At 35.8% G+C, this 19,810-nt stretch overlaps 1 protein-coding gene across 2 annotated transcripts; it reads right to left on the reverse strand.

Annotated features, from left to right (window-relative positions):
- LOC126776728 (E3 ubiquitin-protein ligase RNF13) lies at window positions 1-19,454 on the reverse strand. Of its 2 annotated transcripts, XM_050499439.1 has the most exons (12): window positions 19,389-19,454; window positions 14,733-14,933; window positions 11,975-12,144; window positions 10,921-11,012; window positions 8,861-8,963; window positions 5,547-5,655; window positions 4,861-5,035; window positions 4,365-4,522; window positions 3,937-4,038; window positions 3,506-3,552; window positions 2,886-3,043; window positions 1-2,487 (listed from the first exon to the last, which is right to left on the reverse strand). In XM_050499439.1, exons 2-12 carry the CDS (start codon window positions 14,790-14,792, stop codon window positions 2,429-2,431), a joined length of 1,233 nt encoding a protein of 410 aa, XP_050355396.1. In that variant the 5' UTR covers window positions 14,793-14,933; window positions 19,389-19,454; the 3' UTR covers window positions 1-2,428. The 2 variants fall into 2 exon arrangements, with proteins under 2 accessions (XP_050355396.1, XP_050355386.1); XM_050499429.1 differs by lacking the exon at window positions 19,389-19,454 and having other exon boundaries at window positions 14,733-14,976.
- Window positions 19,455-19,810: the final 356 nt, after the last annotated feature.

Raw genomic sequence — 19,810 nt, forward strand, 5'->3', positions numbered from 1 at the left:
GTGAAACGATTTTAATCTTTGGTTTTTATTCTATAACATGCGACATTGTCATTCATAGACAATATATTTAATGCTGTTTTCATACGGCGCCGCAACAGCAGCTGCGCGATTCCGTTTTTTCAGTAGCAGTTTTATTTGTACGCGCGGTTATATACATGAGTGAAACGTGATATTGGAGCCGCGATCTTGCAAATGTTTGCGTATGTTTCAACATTTGACAAACGGAGTTGATTGTCGCTGCGGTGTCGTGTGTAAACAGCAATAGAGTGATTATACCAATATCACCATTACCTGGAGTTCAAATTAATTTGACATGAATTACGATGAAAATATTCAAAACTGCTACATGTAAAATTAGGTTTCTAGAAACTAATGGAAAATAACTTCTCCATACTTAAATATATATGGCAAGTTACTTTAATTAGTCGTGTTATTAAAAATAAAAGAATACTTTGTCATAAAAATACAATATAATATATTACATGATCAATGGAAATTTTATGAACGTTAGTTGTTATAAAATTTATTTTTTACATTTTTTGTTAATGGTCAGTGGCCCTTGTCTAATAAAAGTCCTCCATTTTAATAACAACTATAATTTAATCTATATTCATATACATTATGCTACAATACGATATACCTAAAGCTTATACACAATAATTTTAGTTGATTTACCTCGAACATATTAATAATATATTACAATTCATTTTCCCTTTGCCGCTGCACAACCTACCAAGTTGGCCTTGATAAATTATATATTTTTATATTATGAAATTGACTGATGTGTTAACGAAAACAAAGTCTGGCTATCACTATGAAAGTTTTACTAAACATTTTGTTCTATTTCAATAGAATGTAGATACAAAATACAATATTTATTTTATTGATACATATTTTACAGTAGTTTAAGAAAAAAAAATCAATTTTCGATATTATTTAAGTTTGATACTAATATGTTGTACAAATTCTATTGAAATAATAATTTGTTTGATTTGAATATGTACATAATTTTATTTTTCACCCAGCGCGTTAACGTGTTGTTAACATTATTAAATGCCTAATATTTAAAGGGAAGGTTGAATAAACCGAATTGACGAAGTCATATAAGATTTCTTCAATAACATTTATCTCTAGACACATTAAACTCAAAACGTATTTTTTCAATGATTTTTTTAGTCCTAGCGCAGCTAGAATACAGCCAACAAAATAAAAGCATTAAACCAAAAGTTGAATTATTTTTCATCATAAATTCATTTTTTCGCCAGTTAATTACTTTTAGTTGTATGAAGATAGATGTGTGCAGAGATTGAAATCATTAATAATACTCGGAAGGAAATCTCTAAGGAAATTAGAACATTAAGATATTAAAATACAATGTATTGTACAGCAAGAAGTGTATAAAATTTAAGCGTAATAGGTCGTGTGAAGATTATTTAAAATTCATTTGCAAGATTTGAACCACACATACTTACTTACTAACAGGTGAATTTTAATAAAAGCTTAGAAAGGTGAACCAGCACTATTAATAATAAAAAAAGTTGTTTAATAAAAATATGTCTAGAGATATTATGTTTTAAATTGAAACTTGTAGTAAAGTTTTTATATATACTCTGTTTACTATTTTCAGGTACTTTATTAGATTTTGAAGCTTAACATATGGCAATAGAAGTTATTTTGCATGGTCTCACGTAGCGCCGGCTACAGCTATACAGGCGTATTTGTAATCAAATCTACACACAATGAATCAGTGATTATGTAATTTCTACAATTGCTCGCATCTTCTAGTACCTAGAAAAGTTTCCGATACATTCGTAGGTGAAGCACCCCCTCACTGTCCTCAGGACGCGGTGCCCGCCTCTATAGCTATCACTGGTCTGACGCATGACTTAAATACAATGATATGAAAATAATTTAAACGTCAAAAAATATATGTTTTTACTTGACATAAATAAATCTAATAATTTGTATGAATGACAAAATAATGTTCGATACTTAAATATCTTACTTTGAAAAATTCCCACTAAAGTTTATTCCAACTATATATTATATTTTAGTAAGAAAAGTTATTGTTCTTTCAAGTTAGAATAGATTTAAGAATTACATACATAGGCAAATGATAAATATAAATAATGTAATCTTATTTTGTTTTTGGAAGATTTTCGCCGAACGCATTCTTTGTCTGTGGTTGTCGAGTTCGAATTTCGAACCATAGAATATTGGCCGTGACTTGAAATTCCTCCGTTCTGATCTCTCATAATTAATTATTATCGGTGTCATTAAACAATGGTTTAAGGCGATGATATCACGAAGTCGATTTAATTAATATATATTCGTGTCTGTTAGTAATATTATACATTCGCGATATTATATTCAGTAAGTCCGCAATTTTTCTTAAGAGTCAATTTACAATAATTTATAATACATGTGTTCATAAATCGATATGTTGGGGCTCGCTGGTCGTCGAAGGGGCCGGCAGCGCAGCGACACCTAGAACAACAAACATATTGAATACTATACTATGGCATTTCTTTGCTCTATCGAGGTGAGAAGGGAATCGGCAGAACAGAAAATTCGACGACTTGTAACTTTTATGTAAAAAATCAAAATAACAACTTCAGAAAATGTTACCAGGCTTTAATCGATTCGAAGTCGTCTAAGGTAAGATATTTAAAATGTGATTGATATTTAGGAACCTCCGTATATGTTCACGAGCTCATCTCGTCATCAGTCGTACCTCAGGACACGTACGTTTAGTGCGCTCACTTTCAGAAAATGCGGATCACAATTTGGCTAACATTCCCCAGGCTACTCCACAAGGAACCCCAGGGCATGCAACCGCGCACGAGGTCGGCGGGGCGGAGGGTGGTGCGGCGCGAGGTGCTCACCGATGTCCCCTTGCGGCGCGGGCGGCGCGGGCGGCGCGGGGGGCGCGGGCGGCGCGGGGGGCGCGCGCGGCGCCGAGCGCGCCCGTCGCGAGCGCGGCGCGCGGCGGCGTCGCTCGGGCTCGGAGCGGATCAGCGGCTGCGTGTCGCGGGTCTCGACGCTGGAGCATTTTAATGAATATATTAGTATGTGTGCGCCCATTCGACCTATTGAGCTGCCTACGATTTGGTGCCTGCGACAATAATCTAAAATGTTAAATTTTATTCGTGTCAACGTCAAATAATAATATGTAAATGTCTCAGTCAGTCGCCATACGGTGACAATGACGGCCGGAGAAAAATTCGATTCAATTATTATTTTTATTGACATTTTGAAAATCTCGATATAGGGGGATTTTATTGTTTTTTTTTTTTACTCTTATGTTATGTAATATGCGGTATGTATATACTAATATTAGCATATTATATTCGGTTTTAAAATATAATTATATGTGCAATGTAGATAATAGGTTAAAGGATAAAACCACAATATTATGAACGAATGAATGAATGAAATTTTTTTAAATGTGATTACGTTAATTATAGTGCTTTATGAACGTTACTTTAAATTGAAAACTACTTACGATTCTTCATTAACGATTTGGTCGTTATCTTCCGAGGGCTGTGCGACCTAAAGACATTAAGAGATATTTGTTTATAATCATTAAAAGAACACTAATTATCTAACAACGAAATAATAAATAAAACTGGATGTAGTTACAGCCAGAGTAACTACAGACACATTATATTGTAGGTATTTCTCACAGCGCCAATGTCTATGAGCGATGGTGACCATTTACCCACCCTTCCTATTGTATATAAAAAATAATTCATATTTAAAAAGTAATATTAATTATATTTGCTGAATAGTAATTATTTCTAAGATCAAAAGCGTGTACAAATTTCCATATCAATTGGTTGAATTGAAATGGTTCTAAATTTCGTTCAAGAATTTGACCCAGACACTAACGGGTTTTAAATAAATGATGAGATAAGCCATCATAATATTAGATACCTCTGCGTCGGCCTCCCCTCGCTCGTTACGACTCCGCAGCCTGGAGATGTACCGCGCCGCCCTCACGAAAGGGTTCTCTCGCTGCTCGTCGAAAGTTCCACCCTACGGGACAGTTTACATGAAGCCACTTTGTCTATGTGATCCATTGCAGGATGGAGAAATAAACAGCGCTGACCTTGTATTGACACATCAAGGTTAACCGTTGAATACATTCGAATTAATTGCTTACTTTTTTATATCTTATTTAATTGATTAATAACAAACCTTGTAACGCGTTTATTTACATAGGTATTTTATATTGGCGAGTATCAGAATTTTTGAAATATATCCAAAATTGGTTGTCGCTAAATCGAATTGCATTGCGTTGTATATTAAAACAATAGCACGGACTATGTATGAACAAGGTGTGCCCGTCGCCGGAGCGGTACCTGCGTGCGCGGCGCGCGAGTGTCGGCGACGAGCGGCTCGCTCTCGGAGTCGGAGTCGTGTCGCGCGCGCTCGCCCGCCGCCAGCACGCGCCGCTTGCACACGGGGCACACGCGCCGGTTCTGCGTCAGCCACGGGTCGATGCACTTCGCGTGGTACGCTGGCGACACACACAGCGTGACGTCAATATTCATTTAAAATTTTATTGGCAGACTGGAAATTTGTCACCCGATGGTAATGGATGGTACGGACAAAAATGAAACGTATAAAAGGAGTATAATTGAAAATTATACCATTCGAGAGCTCCGTAGATGTCGAATTTCGTCCTATGTAACAGGAGGCAATTTTTTACTACTTAATAATAATATTGTAAGGATTTACGGTATATTTCGTAATCAGATCAGAACCTTATTCTCGAACGGAAAAAAGGTTTGTCATCCGCGGGTATTGTCTAAAAGGTAGCAGTCGAGGGGTACGGAAGTGATAAGGTGAGGGTACCGTGCGCGCAGGGCAGCACGCGCAGGCGCTCGCCGTCCTGGTAGTCGTCGAGGCAGATGGCGCACGTGTCGTACGGGTCGCCCTTGCTGAACTTGCACGTGGGGATCTTCTTCAGCGCGCGGTTGGGCAGGCGGTGCCGGCGCGCGCGCCGCCGGTCCTTTATGCACTTCACTATCTGCAAGTGGCGAGCGTCACGTGTGGAGCGAGCGTTAGGTGTAGTGTATACAGTATTCGTTGCTAACCCGCCCTCGGGAGCCGTAGAGTTATGTTAAATAGACTATAGCTTTCCACTAGAATTGGGCTATCGAATGATAGTTCTAGAGATTGGCAAATTAAAAAAAAAAAAGATTGACAACTTATTACTATATTAGTATTCATATATATATATGTAGTTACTCAATTTTTTTGTGGATTTCCTAATACAAACTGACTCCTCGATGTAATACATATCTGCATTTTTATTTATAAGTGGATATTATATATATACACAAAAAACCACATAAATCCATGGTATTAATTAAATATTAACAATATACAACACAACAAAACAAACAAAAGGTCCAAAACCATAGATGCCATGGTTGTCAGTTGACGTGTAAACAATGGTTCACACTTTAGTATAAATGTCTCAGGGCGGAGTTGAGCGCCCAATTAATTTAAGCTGCAAGATATATGAGTTGGTTTACCATAAATATGAGTATAACGATGAGACAGAGCACCACGACGATGGCGAACGGCAACAGCAGGTGCGTGTTGATGTTGAAGGGTAGATCTCCGTTCACCATTATATAGTAACTGTGAGACATTTCAATCGAAATAAAATTGTATATTGTTTTAGTATGTGTGTGTTTAATCATACTTATTTAGATATGCATGTGTGCGCGCGTGCGTGCGTTCATACGTGTGTGTCTGTTACGTATACGTATGAAACATTACGGATGAAGTTGGAAGTATGTACACTCCCCTTCATACACCCCTTCGGCAATATGGTCGCATGCGCATCTATTGTCCTCGCAGCGACGTCACACGCTTGACCACACCCCCAGCAAGATGGCCGCATGCATCGCTTTTGTTTTCGCCTAGGAGGAGGTCCCAAAAGTGGCAAGCACGCGTGGTGGTCATCGTGAGAGGGGAATGCCTATATAAGCGCTGTTGTTGTTGTTGTTTATTTTTAATTAATTATTTCAATTATTTTTACTGTACGCTCTAATATAAACATTGTTGACTTGTCACAATAAATAACTCTTAAAGTCTGCCGGAGTTTTTAATTGGTGGTTAAGCTACGACTCCCTTCATTATTATTATACTAAGAACAAATGAATTTCAAGCAATACATTTCTTTCTAATAATATATCTATATATATATATATATATATATATATATATATATAGATATAGTAGCGCTATACTGAGCCTTGAATTTGCGTCTCGTTAAATATGAACAGAAAACTGAAATGTCAGAGAGTTAACTACTACAGCTATGTATTTTTTATCTGTTTTCCAAAAATACACACACACACACACACACACACACACACACACACACTAAACATTACAAAATCTTCAACAGCCATAGATATAAATTTGACAATACATTACATAATAAATCTGGCCGCCAAAAAAATCGACCCACCCGTATTTTTTTACTTACAAAGTTGTTATCTTAACTATGCGACGACCTAGGTGGATTGTTTTACTTATGGGACATACATTTAACATTTTATTACCCACTTGATATTGATTTGGAGGAGTTGTAAGTGTTATTGAGGATATTTGGAATATTTTTAAAGTATTGATAAGAAAACGTTACTTTGTGCACAAAGTGCATGGTTAGTTTATTTCCAGTTCTTAACGCGGAGTCATCTCGGTTCGATGATTATTATTGATTAAGTGTATGAAACTTTGTTGAAACAATAATTTTAATAAGTTTAAACATAAAAAATGGATACTACTGAAGCAGAAGCTGCTCAAGTCGTAGCTCTTATTCATGAGGGGTTAAGTCAGCGAAATGTGGCTAGAACACTAAAATTAAGTCGTTCAGCGGTGCGAAGTGTACAAACGCTACTTGGAGACTGGGGAGTATCGCCGGAGACCAGGATCTGGCAGGGGGTGTGTCACGAACCCGACCGATGACCGTTTTATTGGTTTGACGTCTTTAAGAAACCGACATCTTTCGGCTGTTGACGTTCAAGGTAGACTCCGAGAAAGTCGTGGAGTGTCTGTGAGTGAAAATACTGTAAGAAGAAGACTTCGAGAGCAAAACTTAACCCCTCACAAGCCAGCAACAGGTCCAAAACTCACAGCATCCCATCGACAAGCAAGACTACAATTTGCTAGGCAGCACGTCCATTGGACACTGGACCAATGGGAGACAGTATTGTTCAGTGATGAAAGCCGAATGTCTCTAGTAGGCTCTGATGGACGACGTAACGTCATGCGAAGGCCAGGAGAACGCTACTCTCAGTGTTGCATTCGAGAAACAGTCCGATTTGGTGGAGGCTCTACAATGTTTTGGGGAGGTATTTCTTTGACGGGACGCACAGAGCTGGTTTTTTTCCGTAATCGTGCTGTTAATGCTGAAACTTACATAACGGACATTCTGGAGCCTCATGTGATGCCTTACGCTGGATATATTGGGGATAATTTCCAACTTATGCACGACAACGCACGACCTCACGTCGCTAGAATTGTTAAAGATTATCTCAGGGAAGTCGAAATACCAGTTATGCAGTGGCCAGCCAATAGTCCTGACTTAAACCCGATAGAGCACCTCTGGGACCAGCTAAAACGTACGGTTCGAGCACGAAATCCAATTCCAGAAACCCTGAATCAACTGGAAGCTGCCCTAACTGAAGAATGGCAACGGACCCCACAGGAAGACATTAAAAAGCTAATCAGGTCACTTAATAGGCGTATGCAGGCAGTGATTAGGTCAAGAGGAGGAAACACTCCCTATTAAAGTAAGATTTAGGCACCCAAATTTAAAAACAAACGGCACAATCGTTTTGTACACAAAAAAATAAAATTGCGTAAAATTTTGTGTTTTCGTATGTTTTGTCACATATTTACCTAAAAACCTACTTTTTGCGCACTATTTCTGTTTTTGTACAATCCTACAATTGCATTTTTTCATTATCAATCTTAAAAATATAAATATGTGGTAGTTTAAAACCATACGATAGCTTTTTTACAAAAAAATGTAGGTGGGTCGATTTTTTTGGAGGCCAAAATACAAATTAAGAAAAATAAAATTTATAACTTTAAATTCTATATACACAATAAAAAAAGTAAAAACACATAAATAGCGTCCAAAGCTATGTAAACTATTTAAAGGCTATTTTTCAATGACTGACTTACGTAATATTTTTCCTTTGTTTTAGAATAAAAGATTTAAATATTTAACTTTTACGAGACAAATATTACAAGCCTGGTTACTATATTCATAAAACGATTCGTTGTGCTTACGGTAGTAGAATTGGCAAGGCGTAATTCAGTCGCCATTAAGTATCATTCGGACGTTGCTTACGGAAAATTAGGCTACGAATAACGAATAGTAGGGTAAGCGCGGTTAGATCTGTTTTTTTACTGGGTATTCCGGTGCACTCGGTGCTGGTGAGATCCCCCTCCCCCTGACTTAATGTGTTGGAAACGCGTAAATGCGTTTTTCCGGCGAAAAAAAAAATAGTAAGCAAAAACACAAATCAAATCAAAACACGTGTTTGTGTTATAAAAAAATTTAATCGTCAATCAGATATTTCAACTGAGCAAAACGGATCGTTTTTTGAATATAGTAACCGAGCTATAGTTCTTAACTCATTCTTATTTAACACTTTACTATACGTAACGGGGAAACGACGAAGAAGAACTTGTAGTATAAAAATCATCTCTTAGGTATTTAATAAAAAAAAAAAAAAACATTTAAAATCTAGTTTAATAACTATTTAGAGAGTCCTTATTTAGAACACTTATAGATTATGCTAAAAAAAATGTCAAAACTCACCGATTAGTGTAGACGTATTCCTCCGAGAGTATTATCCCAGCGAGGTCGCTCACAAACACGGAAGGAATTTCTATACCCTCAGGGTTCTTCGCCGACATTGACTCTGGAATACGAATTTTGGAAATATAATTGGAATGCTCGTGCAATTTAAACAATATTTTTATCGTATTATTTTTATTCTACCGTTTAAATTGTTCACTATTTAAAAGTTAAAATAAAAATAGTCGAGAGTAGACCGTTTTATACAAAATGATATAGATAAAGGTGCCAGAAAGAGAAGACAATAAAACGATCTTCAAATACTTTATAAGATAAAAATATATTTTAAACAAGTCAATATATTAGTCAAGTCAACAACACAGCTAGTGTTGTTCGAATGGTATGATGTGATATAGACTTTGAACAAAATCCATCATCGTTTCTTTTAAATCTTTAGTGACCAAGGACATCGGTGGGCGACGTAGTCTTGTCTAGTCTTTCGGCTCTAAAATGTATCATTTTGTTAAGAAAAATGCGTTTTTTCATTATAGACCCATATATACTTAAAAAGCCAAACCTTATCTAAATAATTTGAGCCAAATCGATTCTTTCCCGAGATACACGAAATAAATTTGTATAAAAATATAGAAGAATTCCTTATTATATATTAGAAGAATAACCAGTTAATCACATGTAAGATACATACACATATAGTTCAAAATTCACGGTCTTTGTAATACAACTAACACTCTACTCACAGATTAAAAATAGGTTTTTATTTAAAAATGTTATCCAAATTTATTTTAAAGTAAAAAATTTTTTTTTCTGTTTTTTTTTTTTTTTTTTTCTAGAATTGGTAGGCGGACGAGCATATGGGCCTTGGATGGTAAGTGATCACCAAAATCCAAAGACATTGGCATTGTAAGAAATGTAAACCATCGCTTACATCGCCAATGCGCCACCAATCTTGGGAACTAAGATGTTACCTTGTGCCTGTAATTACACTGGCTCACTCATCCTTCAAACCGGAACACACAAAAAAGCCCTACCACCAGTGAATTATATGAAAATATTTAGTTAAGTTAATTAATATATATTTCTTTCACATTTAAAAGGCAGATATATGTATATATTTTTTCAATAGCTGCTATAACTTTTAAACCAAATTTTATTTGACACAAATAAACTATCAACTTACATATGACTCAGTCGATTTTCATCCATGTTTCTATCACTTTTCGCGCCACATTATATAGAATACGATTTCTGTTATAACCACAGATTATCAAAAAATAAATAAAAATATAACAGATTAAATATTGACGTTTGTTTTTTTTTTATTTCCGAGTAATATGCGTTCGAATTCATGTGAAGTTTTATTAGTTATAAAATTATCGGTGTTGCACGGGATGACCAGATAACAGTGTAATTATTCATCCAACTTATCTCTGCACTTGTAATGGACTCACTTTCGTTTTGTTGTATACGGGAATATCGCACTTAACGTAATTGATTTAAGTGTCATGATACTATGAAATGTATCGTGTATGTTCTCCATTACTTATATTTTAATTTAATACCAACTTGTATATTTGTTGCGGTTATTTTTAGTATATATAAAATGGTATATAAGTTGTTAATAAGATACTAGACGACAGAAGGATCTTTGTACGCTATATCATATGAGAAACAGTTATATATGTAGTATACAATTTAACATATAATGTACATATATAAATAAATGTATTATGTAAACGAAATTTTAATATAAACGTGTACTTTTTCGACAAAACTCATATTTTAGTCTCTTTATTGGAGATTGATAGTGGCTTTAAAAAAATCGTATTGGGTAATTTATCAATAAAGGTCAAGAGAGTACAGTGCACTCAATTTTCTAAATAATTTCTAAAGAAAGGCTTCTTCATATTCAGCTTTTTCTATGACCAAATATATATATTTTTATAGAATAGATAAGCGGACGAGCGGTTAGGTTAGGTAAACTGTTAACCTAAGGAAGGGTCTACATAACACAATCACCAAGAGTTGATATCGTTTGAAGATCACTAAAACTTATCACTCACCAAGATCGCTAGAGTTGACATTATGTACGATCGCGCAGTCGAAGCCGGCAGCTTGCGCGTTGCGTATTTTCAACTCGAAGCTGCAGTTATATCTGAAAGGAACATTTTTACAAACACGTTATGAGCTTAAACAGTCCAGCGTACATGACACGAAACTTAACCGAAGATGGCGTCCGAATGAAAACGTGGTATAATCTGCACGTGACACACGAAACTCTACAACACGTGCATTCACAATTCCGCATAGGAGCAGCAGGGTGCAATAAGATTGTAGCGTAATAAAATAAAAGAGGTTTCTAATTCTTTCCCACAGATTGAAAAAAAAACTAACATTTAAAAGCTAATACTTTTATTCACGTATTTTTTTATGAATCTCAAACGAGCAGGACGCTCATCTGATTGGAAATGAATACCAAAACCTGCAACACCTGAGGGCTTGCAGGTGCGTTGCCGGCCTTTAAGGAATGAGTACGCTTTTTTCTTCAAGGTTTGTATGTCATATCGGTTCGGAAAAGTCGCCGGCGACTGGTTTCAAAGAGTGGATTTCTTTTTTAAATTAATTTTTGAACGGCAGACGAGCAAGTTGACTGCCCAATCAAGCTCATAGACTCAAATATTGCAAGAAGTATAAATGTAAAACCGTTTATAAATGAATTTGAACTAAGATATGAATAATATACACATTGCAATACAAAATATAGGAGAATTATATTTCATATTTTTTCGGGGAAGTATGTATCCAATTGCGTTTGTAAATACCAAAGTCCACTCAATGCAGACTCTATTTTACGTTTAAAATAGAATCGCCTGATGATAAGCGGTCACCTCCGACAATGACATTGATACTGGATGAAATACAACCAATTTTTTTATAATGTAGGTAGGCGGACTATCAGTACCATCTGATGGCATGGGACCACGACTACGAAGTATTAACCATTTCTTATATCGCCAATATATAAAAGAGATTTCGTCGTACTAACACTTCAAACCAGTACACATCAATACAAGTATTTTGTTTCAATTGGAAGAGTATCTGACAAACGAGACTTACCTAGCGATTAATACGATCCATTTCCCTGTGAAGTTCTCGGTGTCTATCGGCGGTTTCTTCAATGGACTGCAGCCATCTTCCGGCTCGCCGGCCACCAGGAACCCACGAAGTCCATCCGGAGGCAGGTCTGGACCAAAACTGGCTGGTAAATCGCGAAATTCCTCCGCTATCTAGAAAATATGTTTAAAGATACTAAATATTTAGGCGTACTTATACACTAGATCAGAATCTATCCTATCTTTTATACAGACTAGAACTTTGACAGATTATTATAAGTTATAAACTCAGTACTTAGTAGTAGCAGAAATACTTGGATACAGGTCCAAGTCATTATTATTAATAATAATAATAATTTGATGAGCCGGTTGGCGTGGTTGGTAGAACACTTGTTTTTCACGCCGAAGGTTGTGGGTTCGATTCCCACCCAGGACAGACATTTGTGTGCATGAACATGTCTGTTTGTCCCGAGTCTGGGTGTAATTATCTATATAAGTACGTATTTACAAAAGAAAAGTAGTATATGTAGTATATCAGTTGTCTGGTTTCCATAGCACAAGCTTTGTACAAGCTTAATTTGGGATCAAATGGCCGTGTGTGAAAAATGTCCCCGGATATTATTATTATTATTATTATTATAACTATAAAGTGTCTAATCACCAAAAAGAGACGAAGACAAAATTAAGGTACAAAACCATAAAAAAAGAGTCAAAAATATGATATTTGATAATTTGGTTTAAAGTAGTCTCAGCTAGGCTGCTTTTCGGTCTACGCCTTGTACATATGCTGCCAACACAAACGTAACGTATTATCGCTAAACGTGATCCTATTGATTAATAATAAATATTAAAACGACACGCCCTCGCAAGGCGCTCAGCCTTGTGATACGAGAACCGTATCTACACTTTCGTTGGACATGCGAATCTATTTATTGGTTTGGTTCGTTATTTTCAATTAATTATCTATAAAAATGAAAATAAATATAGAATACAACACAGTATGCAGGTAATATATAATATGGCGTCGAAATGGAATAAAATGATAGACATATTTGGAGTATAATACTCTAAATATGTCTATTATATATATATATATATATATATTTACTGGTGGTAGGGCTTTGTGCAAGCTCGTCTGGGTAGGTACCACCCACTCATCAGATATTCTACCGCAAAACAGCAATACTTGATATTGTTGTGTTCCGGTTTGAAGGACGAGTGAGCCAGTGTAATTACAGGCACAAGGGACATAAAATCTTAGTTCCCAAGGTTGGTGGCGCATTGGCTGTAAGCGATAGTTGACATTTCTTACAATGCCAATGTCTAAGGGCGTTTGGTGACCACTTACCATCAGGTGGCTCATATGCTCGTCCACCTTCCTATTCTATATATATATATATATATATATATATATATATATATATATATATAAGTATATATAAGTGGTGGTAGGGCTTTGTGCAAGCTCGTCTGGGTAGGTACCACCCACTCATCAGATATTCTACCGCAAAACAGCAATACTTGATATTGTTGTGTTCCGGTTTGAAGGACGAGTGAGCCAGTGTAATTACAGGCACAAGGGACATAAAATCTTAGTTCCCAAGGTTGGTGGCGCATTGGCTGTAAGCGATAGTTGACATTTCTTACAATGCCAATGTCTAAGGGCGTTTGGTGACCACTTACCATCAGGTGGCTCATATGCTCGTCCACCTTCCTATTCTATATATATATATATATATATATATATATATATATATATATATATATATATATACATACATAACGTGTATGGAACGTTATCATGTGTAACATATTTACACATAAACCTTTTTGGGTATTTTGTGCTATACTAGCTAAACTATATACATTATATATAGTATATTATACTAGCTAAAAGGTTTAAGTGTAAAGATGTTACACACACACACACACACACACACACACACACACACAGACACACAGACACACACACACACAGACACACAGACACACAGACACACACAGACACACACAGACACACACAGTCACACACAGACACACACAGACACACACAGACACACACAGACACACACAGACACACACAGACACACACAGACACACACAGACACAGACACACAGACACAGACACACAGACACACAGACACACAGACACACAGACACACAGACACACAGACACACAGACACACAGACACACACACACACACACACACACACACACACACACACACACACGCGCACACACACACACACACACACACACACACACACACACACACACGTTCCATACTCGTGGCTAAGTGGTGCGGTGGAAATGGTGTGAGGAATTCAAGTAAGTGAATAGTAATCACATCTCATCTCCATTTGTAGTCTTAGCTAAAAAGATTTAAATTATGGAGAATCTTAATTTGCGGGATTTGCTTTATATGTAAAACATGTCTAGGCCTACAAGGTACCTGCCTAGAGGCCTCGCAAGCCGAGGGAGAGAACAAAAAAAATAATTTTACTCCAATCGTTTCGGAATGGGGACCTCAAATGTCACATTAAACACACAATAAATATCACAAATCAATATTTCACTTAGACAGTTTATTTTAATTAATTATATTTTAGACTAACAATGAAATAAAATAGCAATATCAAGATTAATTACTTTGCAAAAAAACTATAAAAGAAGTAATTAAAGACAACGAAGAGACTGACTGAATCATTGATCGTTAAACAAAAAAGCACCAACACCGAGTACCAATGTATTATGTACTTACGAAATGCTGCAAGCCGACGATGTGCATCACGATTATACTTTGTATAGCTGGATGCAACATTCTTGATCATTGGAGAATAAATAGAGCCAACTCCTGAACCTCGACGATATAATTGATTGTTTCGTGTATATTCAACCTATACCACATTTACCGCGTCCAGACAATCTTGCGGTATTCATGTATAATAGCAATAATTCCGTTCTAAACGACACGTCCGTGTTGTAAAAAAAAATTATATATAACCATTCTCAATCGGAAGGTGAGCCTAGTTCTATAACTTACGGTTTAAAAATATTTCAAATTAAGAACAAATTTGACATTTTAAATAAAACCGGTTCTAAAACTTTTACAAATTTAATTTAGCATATCAGCCTTTTCGAGTTTTTTATGCAAAAATGTTATAAAATTTAGAAAATAATAATAATTCGAAATTTGTATTTATAAAATAATCGGATAGCGTCCTATATAATAATTTCATTATTAAGTTACTGTGACCTCTCTTACAGTTTACACGTACGAGTATGTTTCAATGTCGAGGACTCAGTTGGTCTTCAAAACACAATGTTAACACTAATCAACTACGCGTTCGTATCTGTGATGTATAAAAAATACATTTGTAACGTTTTTTGGTTATATAATAGTCTAGACAGGCTGACATGTTTTATAAATCTTTGAATAAAAAAATCATTAAAATGAAATACATTACGAATATAAAAAAAAAATTGTTCCATGATATATTTGGGAATAATAAAGAGAACACTAAACGAGTTTAAGAAAAAAAAAAGTCGTTTCGAATTCAAAAATCAAAGATTTGGTCCGAGAGACAGCGTTAGTAATTACATAATCATTTAATGCCAGTTAATTTTTTCTAATCGTAGTAGCGGGTGTGGCCTGGTAAAGGAATTGAGTTTTCAAAATATATTTGCTACATATATTTATATATGTCACACTATACTTTTCTTGTGATTTATTTTTAATGTTTTTTTTATTATAAAATCATCAAGTAGATCGCAATGTTAGACTTAACTGACACCATTAATGCTTAATCGATTAATTTCTCTCACATACTTCAATGTGAGTATATTTTAACTCGTTTCAAGCGAAGAACAATTGATTACCTGCTAGTAATTTGTAAAGCCCTTCGCTCTTTTTATCATCATTAATTTAACATACGATAGAAGAAGACACAAAATTGTTTAATTAATCCACTCGAGAAACAACATTTATATAATATACTATATATTGACTGCCTCGTATGAGGCCGCAGACCCCCAGGTCCTTTTGAGGTTCTGTAGGAAATTCTCAGTAGCAGCCCGGAATCTGGAAGTTGGAAGTGTGTATTCACCCGTGCCTTGGAAAGTACATAAAGCCGTTGGTCCTGCGCCTGAACACTTTTCGGTCGTGTCGGATTGCCGTGCCATCGGATTATGAGAGTTAGGGTATAGAGAGTGCACCTGTGTTTCCGCACATATTATAATATGTCCTACGCAGTTGGCTTATCTCTCTCGAGATTGGCGACCGTGGCCGAAATCGGTCCGGAGGACATTATACATTAGATACCCATTCCGGCTTCGCACGTGTTGAATAACTAAAATAAAACGTTTATATCGTAATATTTCACGTATAACTCTATTGGCTTACGTGGCTCACTCCGGTAAAGCTTCTAGTCGACATGTTTTTCCCGACATCTTCAACAATCATCGTCAATCAACGTATACAAAGCAATAATGAAATATACACCTAACCTAAACCTTTTTTTTGAGTCAATCCGGCCGCTGCTTGGTGAAAACCGTATAAAAATCCGTATGGTAGTTTTTGAGTTAATAGGGTTTAGACAGACAGACATACAGAGTCAGTCAGGCACTTTATTATATGTAGATAAATAGATAAACGTGAATGTTATAAATTATATCGTTGTAAGGAAAATACATTAATCAGATTCCGACCACTGAATGTTGACAATTTATACATACATTATTTGTTTTGTAAAGACAAATACTCTTTAAAACGCTAGAGGTCATACATATACTTCTCAAAATAAACATTACATAATATTGAAGCTAATATGCTTACTTCTCTAATATACCTATTATTCGTGTAAACAAATCATAATGGTAATTTTGGACTAGGAATAAACGAAATATTTTATCTATACGTATATATCTGTTACGCTTTCACGGCCAAACCACTGAACCGATTTTGATGAAATTTGGCACGAAGCAAGCTACCTTAAAGACGGATTTAGTTAGCACCTGAGGGATCCTCCCAACCTGGCGAAGCACGTAGACTATTTGTAAATAAATGAGACTGCAGGATAAAATATTTGATTATTTAACGAATTACAAATGTTATATGATTTTTTAAATTGAAATGGGACTCCATTTCGGCAATGACGCCATATAAATTAATAATAATAATTTATTAGATTTAGATAAGCCAGTAACTGAGCTGAGTTGGCCCAGTGGTTAAAACGCGTGAATCTACCGATGAAACCGATGATCGTGGATTCAAATCCGGGCAAGCACCACTGTTTATGATTCATCTCGTGCTTGACGATGAATGAAAACATCGTGAGGAAAGCTGCATGTGTCAAATTTCACAGAAATTCTGGCACATGTGTATTCCACTAACCAACATTGGAGCAGTGTGGTGTAATAAGCTCCAAATCTTCTCCTCAAAGAAGGAGGCCTTAGCCCAGCAGTGGGACATTTACAGGCTGTTACTGTGAAGCCACTAACAGATTTCGCTGTTAAACCTTAATAATATTGTAAATGAGAAAGTGAGTTTGTTACGCTTTCACTCCTTAACTACTCAACCGATCATTATGCAAATTTACATGCACGTTGTCAGGGGTACAGAAGACGACATAGAGTACCACCCCACCTTCACACGCGGGCAAAGCTGCGGCCGGAAACTAGTAATAAATATAAACAGCCCTAAAAACCAATGTTATTAATTAAAAACCCACCAAGTGTGAGCCGGATTTGTGTCGAGTGTTTTCGTACTATAACCATAGAAAATAAGAAGAGTCAAATTATAGAAGTCCTCAAAGAGGATAGAAGTTCTCTAGAAGGATGGAAAATATGAAATAACATTACAAAACTAAATAAATATTAATGAACACAACGTGCAACTCACGAAAAACGTACTGAAACTGTACAAGACTGAGACACGTGCATTTATATAATCTGTAAGACATAGAACCTTCAGGTGTTTTTCAATAATGTTTAGCACCGATAAAAAGATTCCAATCAAGCTAATACCATTTTGACAATTAACAATCGTGTCGATTGGTAAATGACAAGTCTTGATAATGGTGACCTGACCGATTTCGGCCATGGCGGCCTATTTCGAGAGATATTAACAGGACATATTATAGTGCACGAGTGTGTGCGCAAACACAAGTGCACTCTCTATTCACTCTATTCCGTCACTCTCATAATCCGTTGGGACGGCAATCCGACACGACCGCAAAGAGTTCAGGCGAATGACCGTGACCGTGAAGTTCCATGCTTTATGCACGGGAGGGTGACCTCGGGATCTGCGGCCTTATCTAGCCACTAGAACAATGAGGCAGAAAAAGTGACAAGTATACTTTACCCCTTTAAATTAATATTACGTCATAATAACTTTAGTATCGTTAAAGGGAAACAGCGGGAAAAATTCTCATTAAAATTAGTCAGGGGCGAGTGAGGGTTTATCGAAAACATATATACGATAGAGTCAGAGCGCAGTAATGGACGCTGACCCCGCTATTCCGGATCTATTATAGCGTCATTTTAGCGATAAACATTGACACGTGCTAAATAGCCGAAAAACAATAAATAGGTCGAGTGTTTAATTATGTCTAGCCTGACACTTAAGATTAACCCTTTAACCGCCTAGGTCGAATTAATCCGACAAATATTTTCGGGCCCATTTCGCCTGAGTCGTATATTTACGACCAAAATAACACTGATCGTTTTATCAGCTTTTTTATTTAATTACGCTGTATCCTATCAAAAATATGTTTACATTAGGTAAATAGTTAACTAAGTAATCGTTTACAGTTTAATACACTTTAGCCTCTTAATTAGAAGTCTTAAAAATAATGTCCAAAGTTAGAAGAATTACTAACATTATTTTTAGAAAATTGTATTGTGTGTTTCGATTCAATGTGCCGGGCGCTGGGGGCACGCCAACAGATATGAAGTCGGGCGGTTAAAGGGTTAAATGTAATTAAAAATACATTACATAGATGTCGAAACTAGCCTTCTTTGACATTGAGCAAACACCAAAAGCTAAAATAAGATGTATATATAGAATTATAAAATAAATATTTGAATATGTTCGCATAGATGTTTATGCAATTGAATTATTGTAACACAAGCGTAGGTTCGACTTTTTATCGATATTTTCGTGGCGAATATTTTAAATTAATATAACTATTATAAAACAAATTTTCGATTTATTCTTAATTTAAATATTATATAAAAGATCTGTAACTGATAAAATTATCTCGAGTCTTTTAATCGCTGTTAAAATTATTTTATAATTACAAACGATTTTTTTATTTCTATTTAAATCAAAAAGAATTTCACGTAATTTACGTTTAAAAATAATAAAAGAAAATTATCAGTGTGTTTTTTTTTTATAAATGCAAAGTTTCTTTCGCACATTTCAACACAAATAATTCACAAATAATAAAACACTCGAAACGCTAACACGTAACGTTTAACTGAGTAGTTAACTCCGGAATGAAATCTATCGACCGCTTATCGTCATTAGTAATATTCCCTCGTTACCGTTAGATAGCTTATCGAGGAACACACATGGCAGCTAATTATACTTTTTATTAATATAAAAACAATTTTATTTATGGATTTTTTTTTTTTTTTTATAGAATAGGAAGGCGGACGAGCATATGGGCCACCTGATGGTAAGTGGTCACCAACGCTCTTAGACATTGGCATTGTAAGAAATGTCAACCATCGCTTACATATCCAATGCGCCACCAACCTTGGGAACTAAGATTTTATGTCCCTTGTGCCTGTAATTACACTGGCTCACTCACCCTTCAAACCGGAACACAACAATAT

The sequence above is a fragment of the Nymphalis io genome, chromosome 2 (genome assembly GCF_905147045.1).
Source record: "Nymphalis io chromosome 2, ilAglIoxx1.1, whole genome shotgun sequence".
Taxonomy (NCBI): domain Eukaryota; kingdom Metazoa; phylum Arthropoda; class Insecta; order Lepidoptera; family Nymphalidae; genus Nymphalis; species Nymphalis io.

Coding starts and splice junctions, on each gene's coding strand:
- LOC126776728 (XM_050499439.1), bottom strand. CDS start 14,792: ATGTTGCATCCAGCTATACAAAGTATAATCGTGATGCACATCGTCGGC. Junction 12,145..14,732: donor TCGTCGGCTTGCAGCATTTC/GTAAGTACATAA, acceptor CATATTTTCTAG/ATAGCGGAGGAATTTCGCGA. Junction 3,044..3,505: donor CAAATCGTTAATGAAGAATC/GTAAGTAGTTTT, acceptor AAAATGCTCCAG/CGTCGAGACCCGCGACACGC.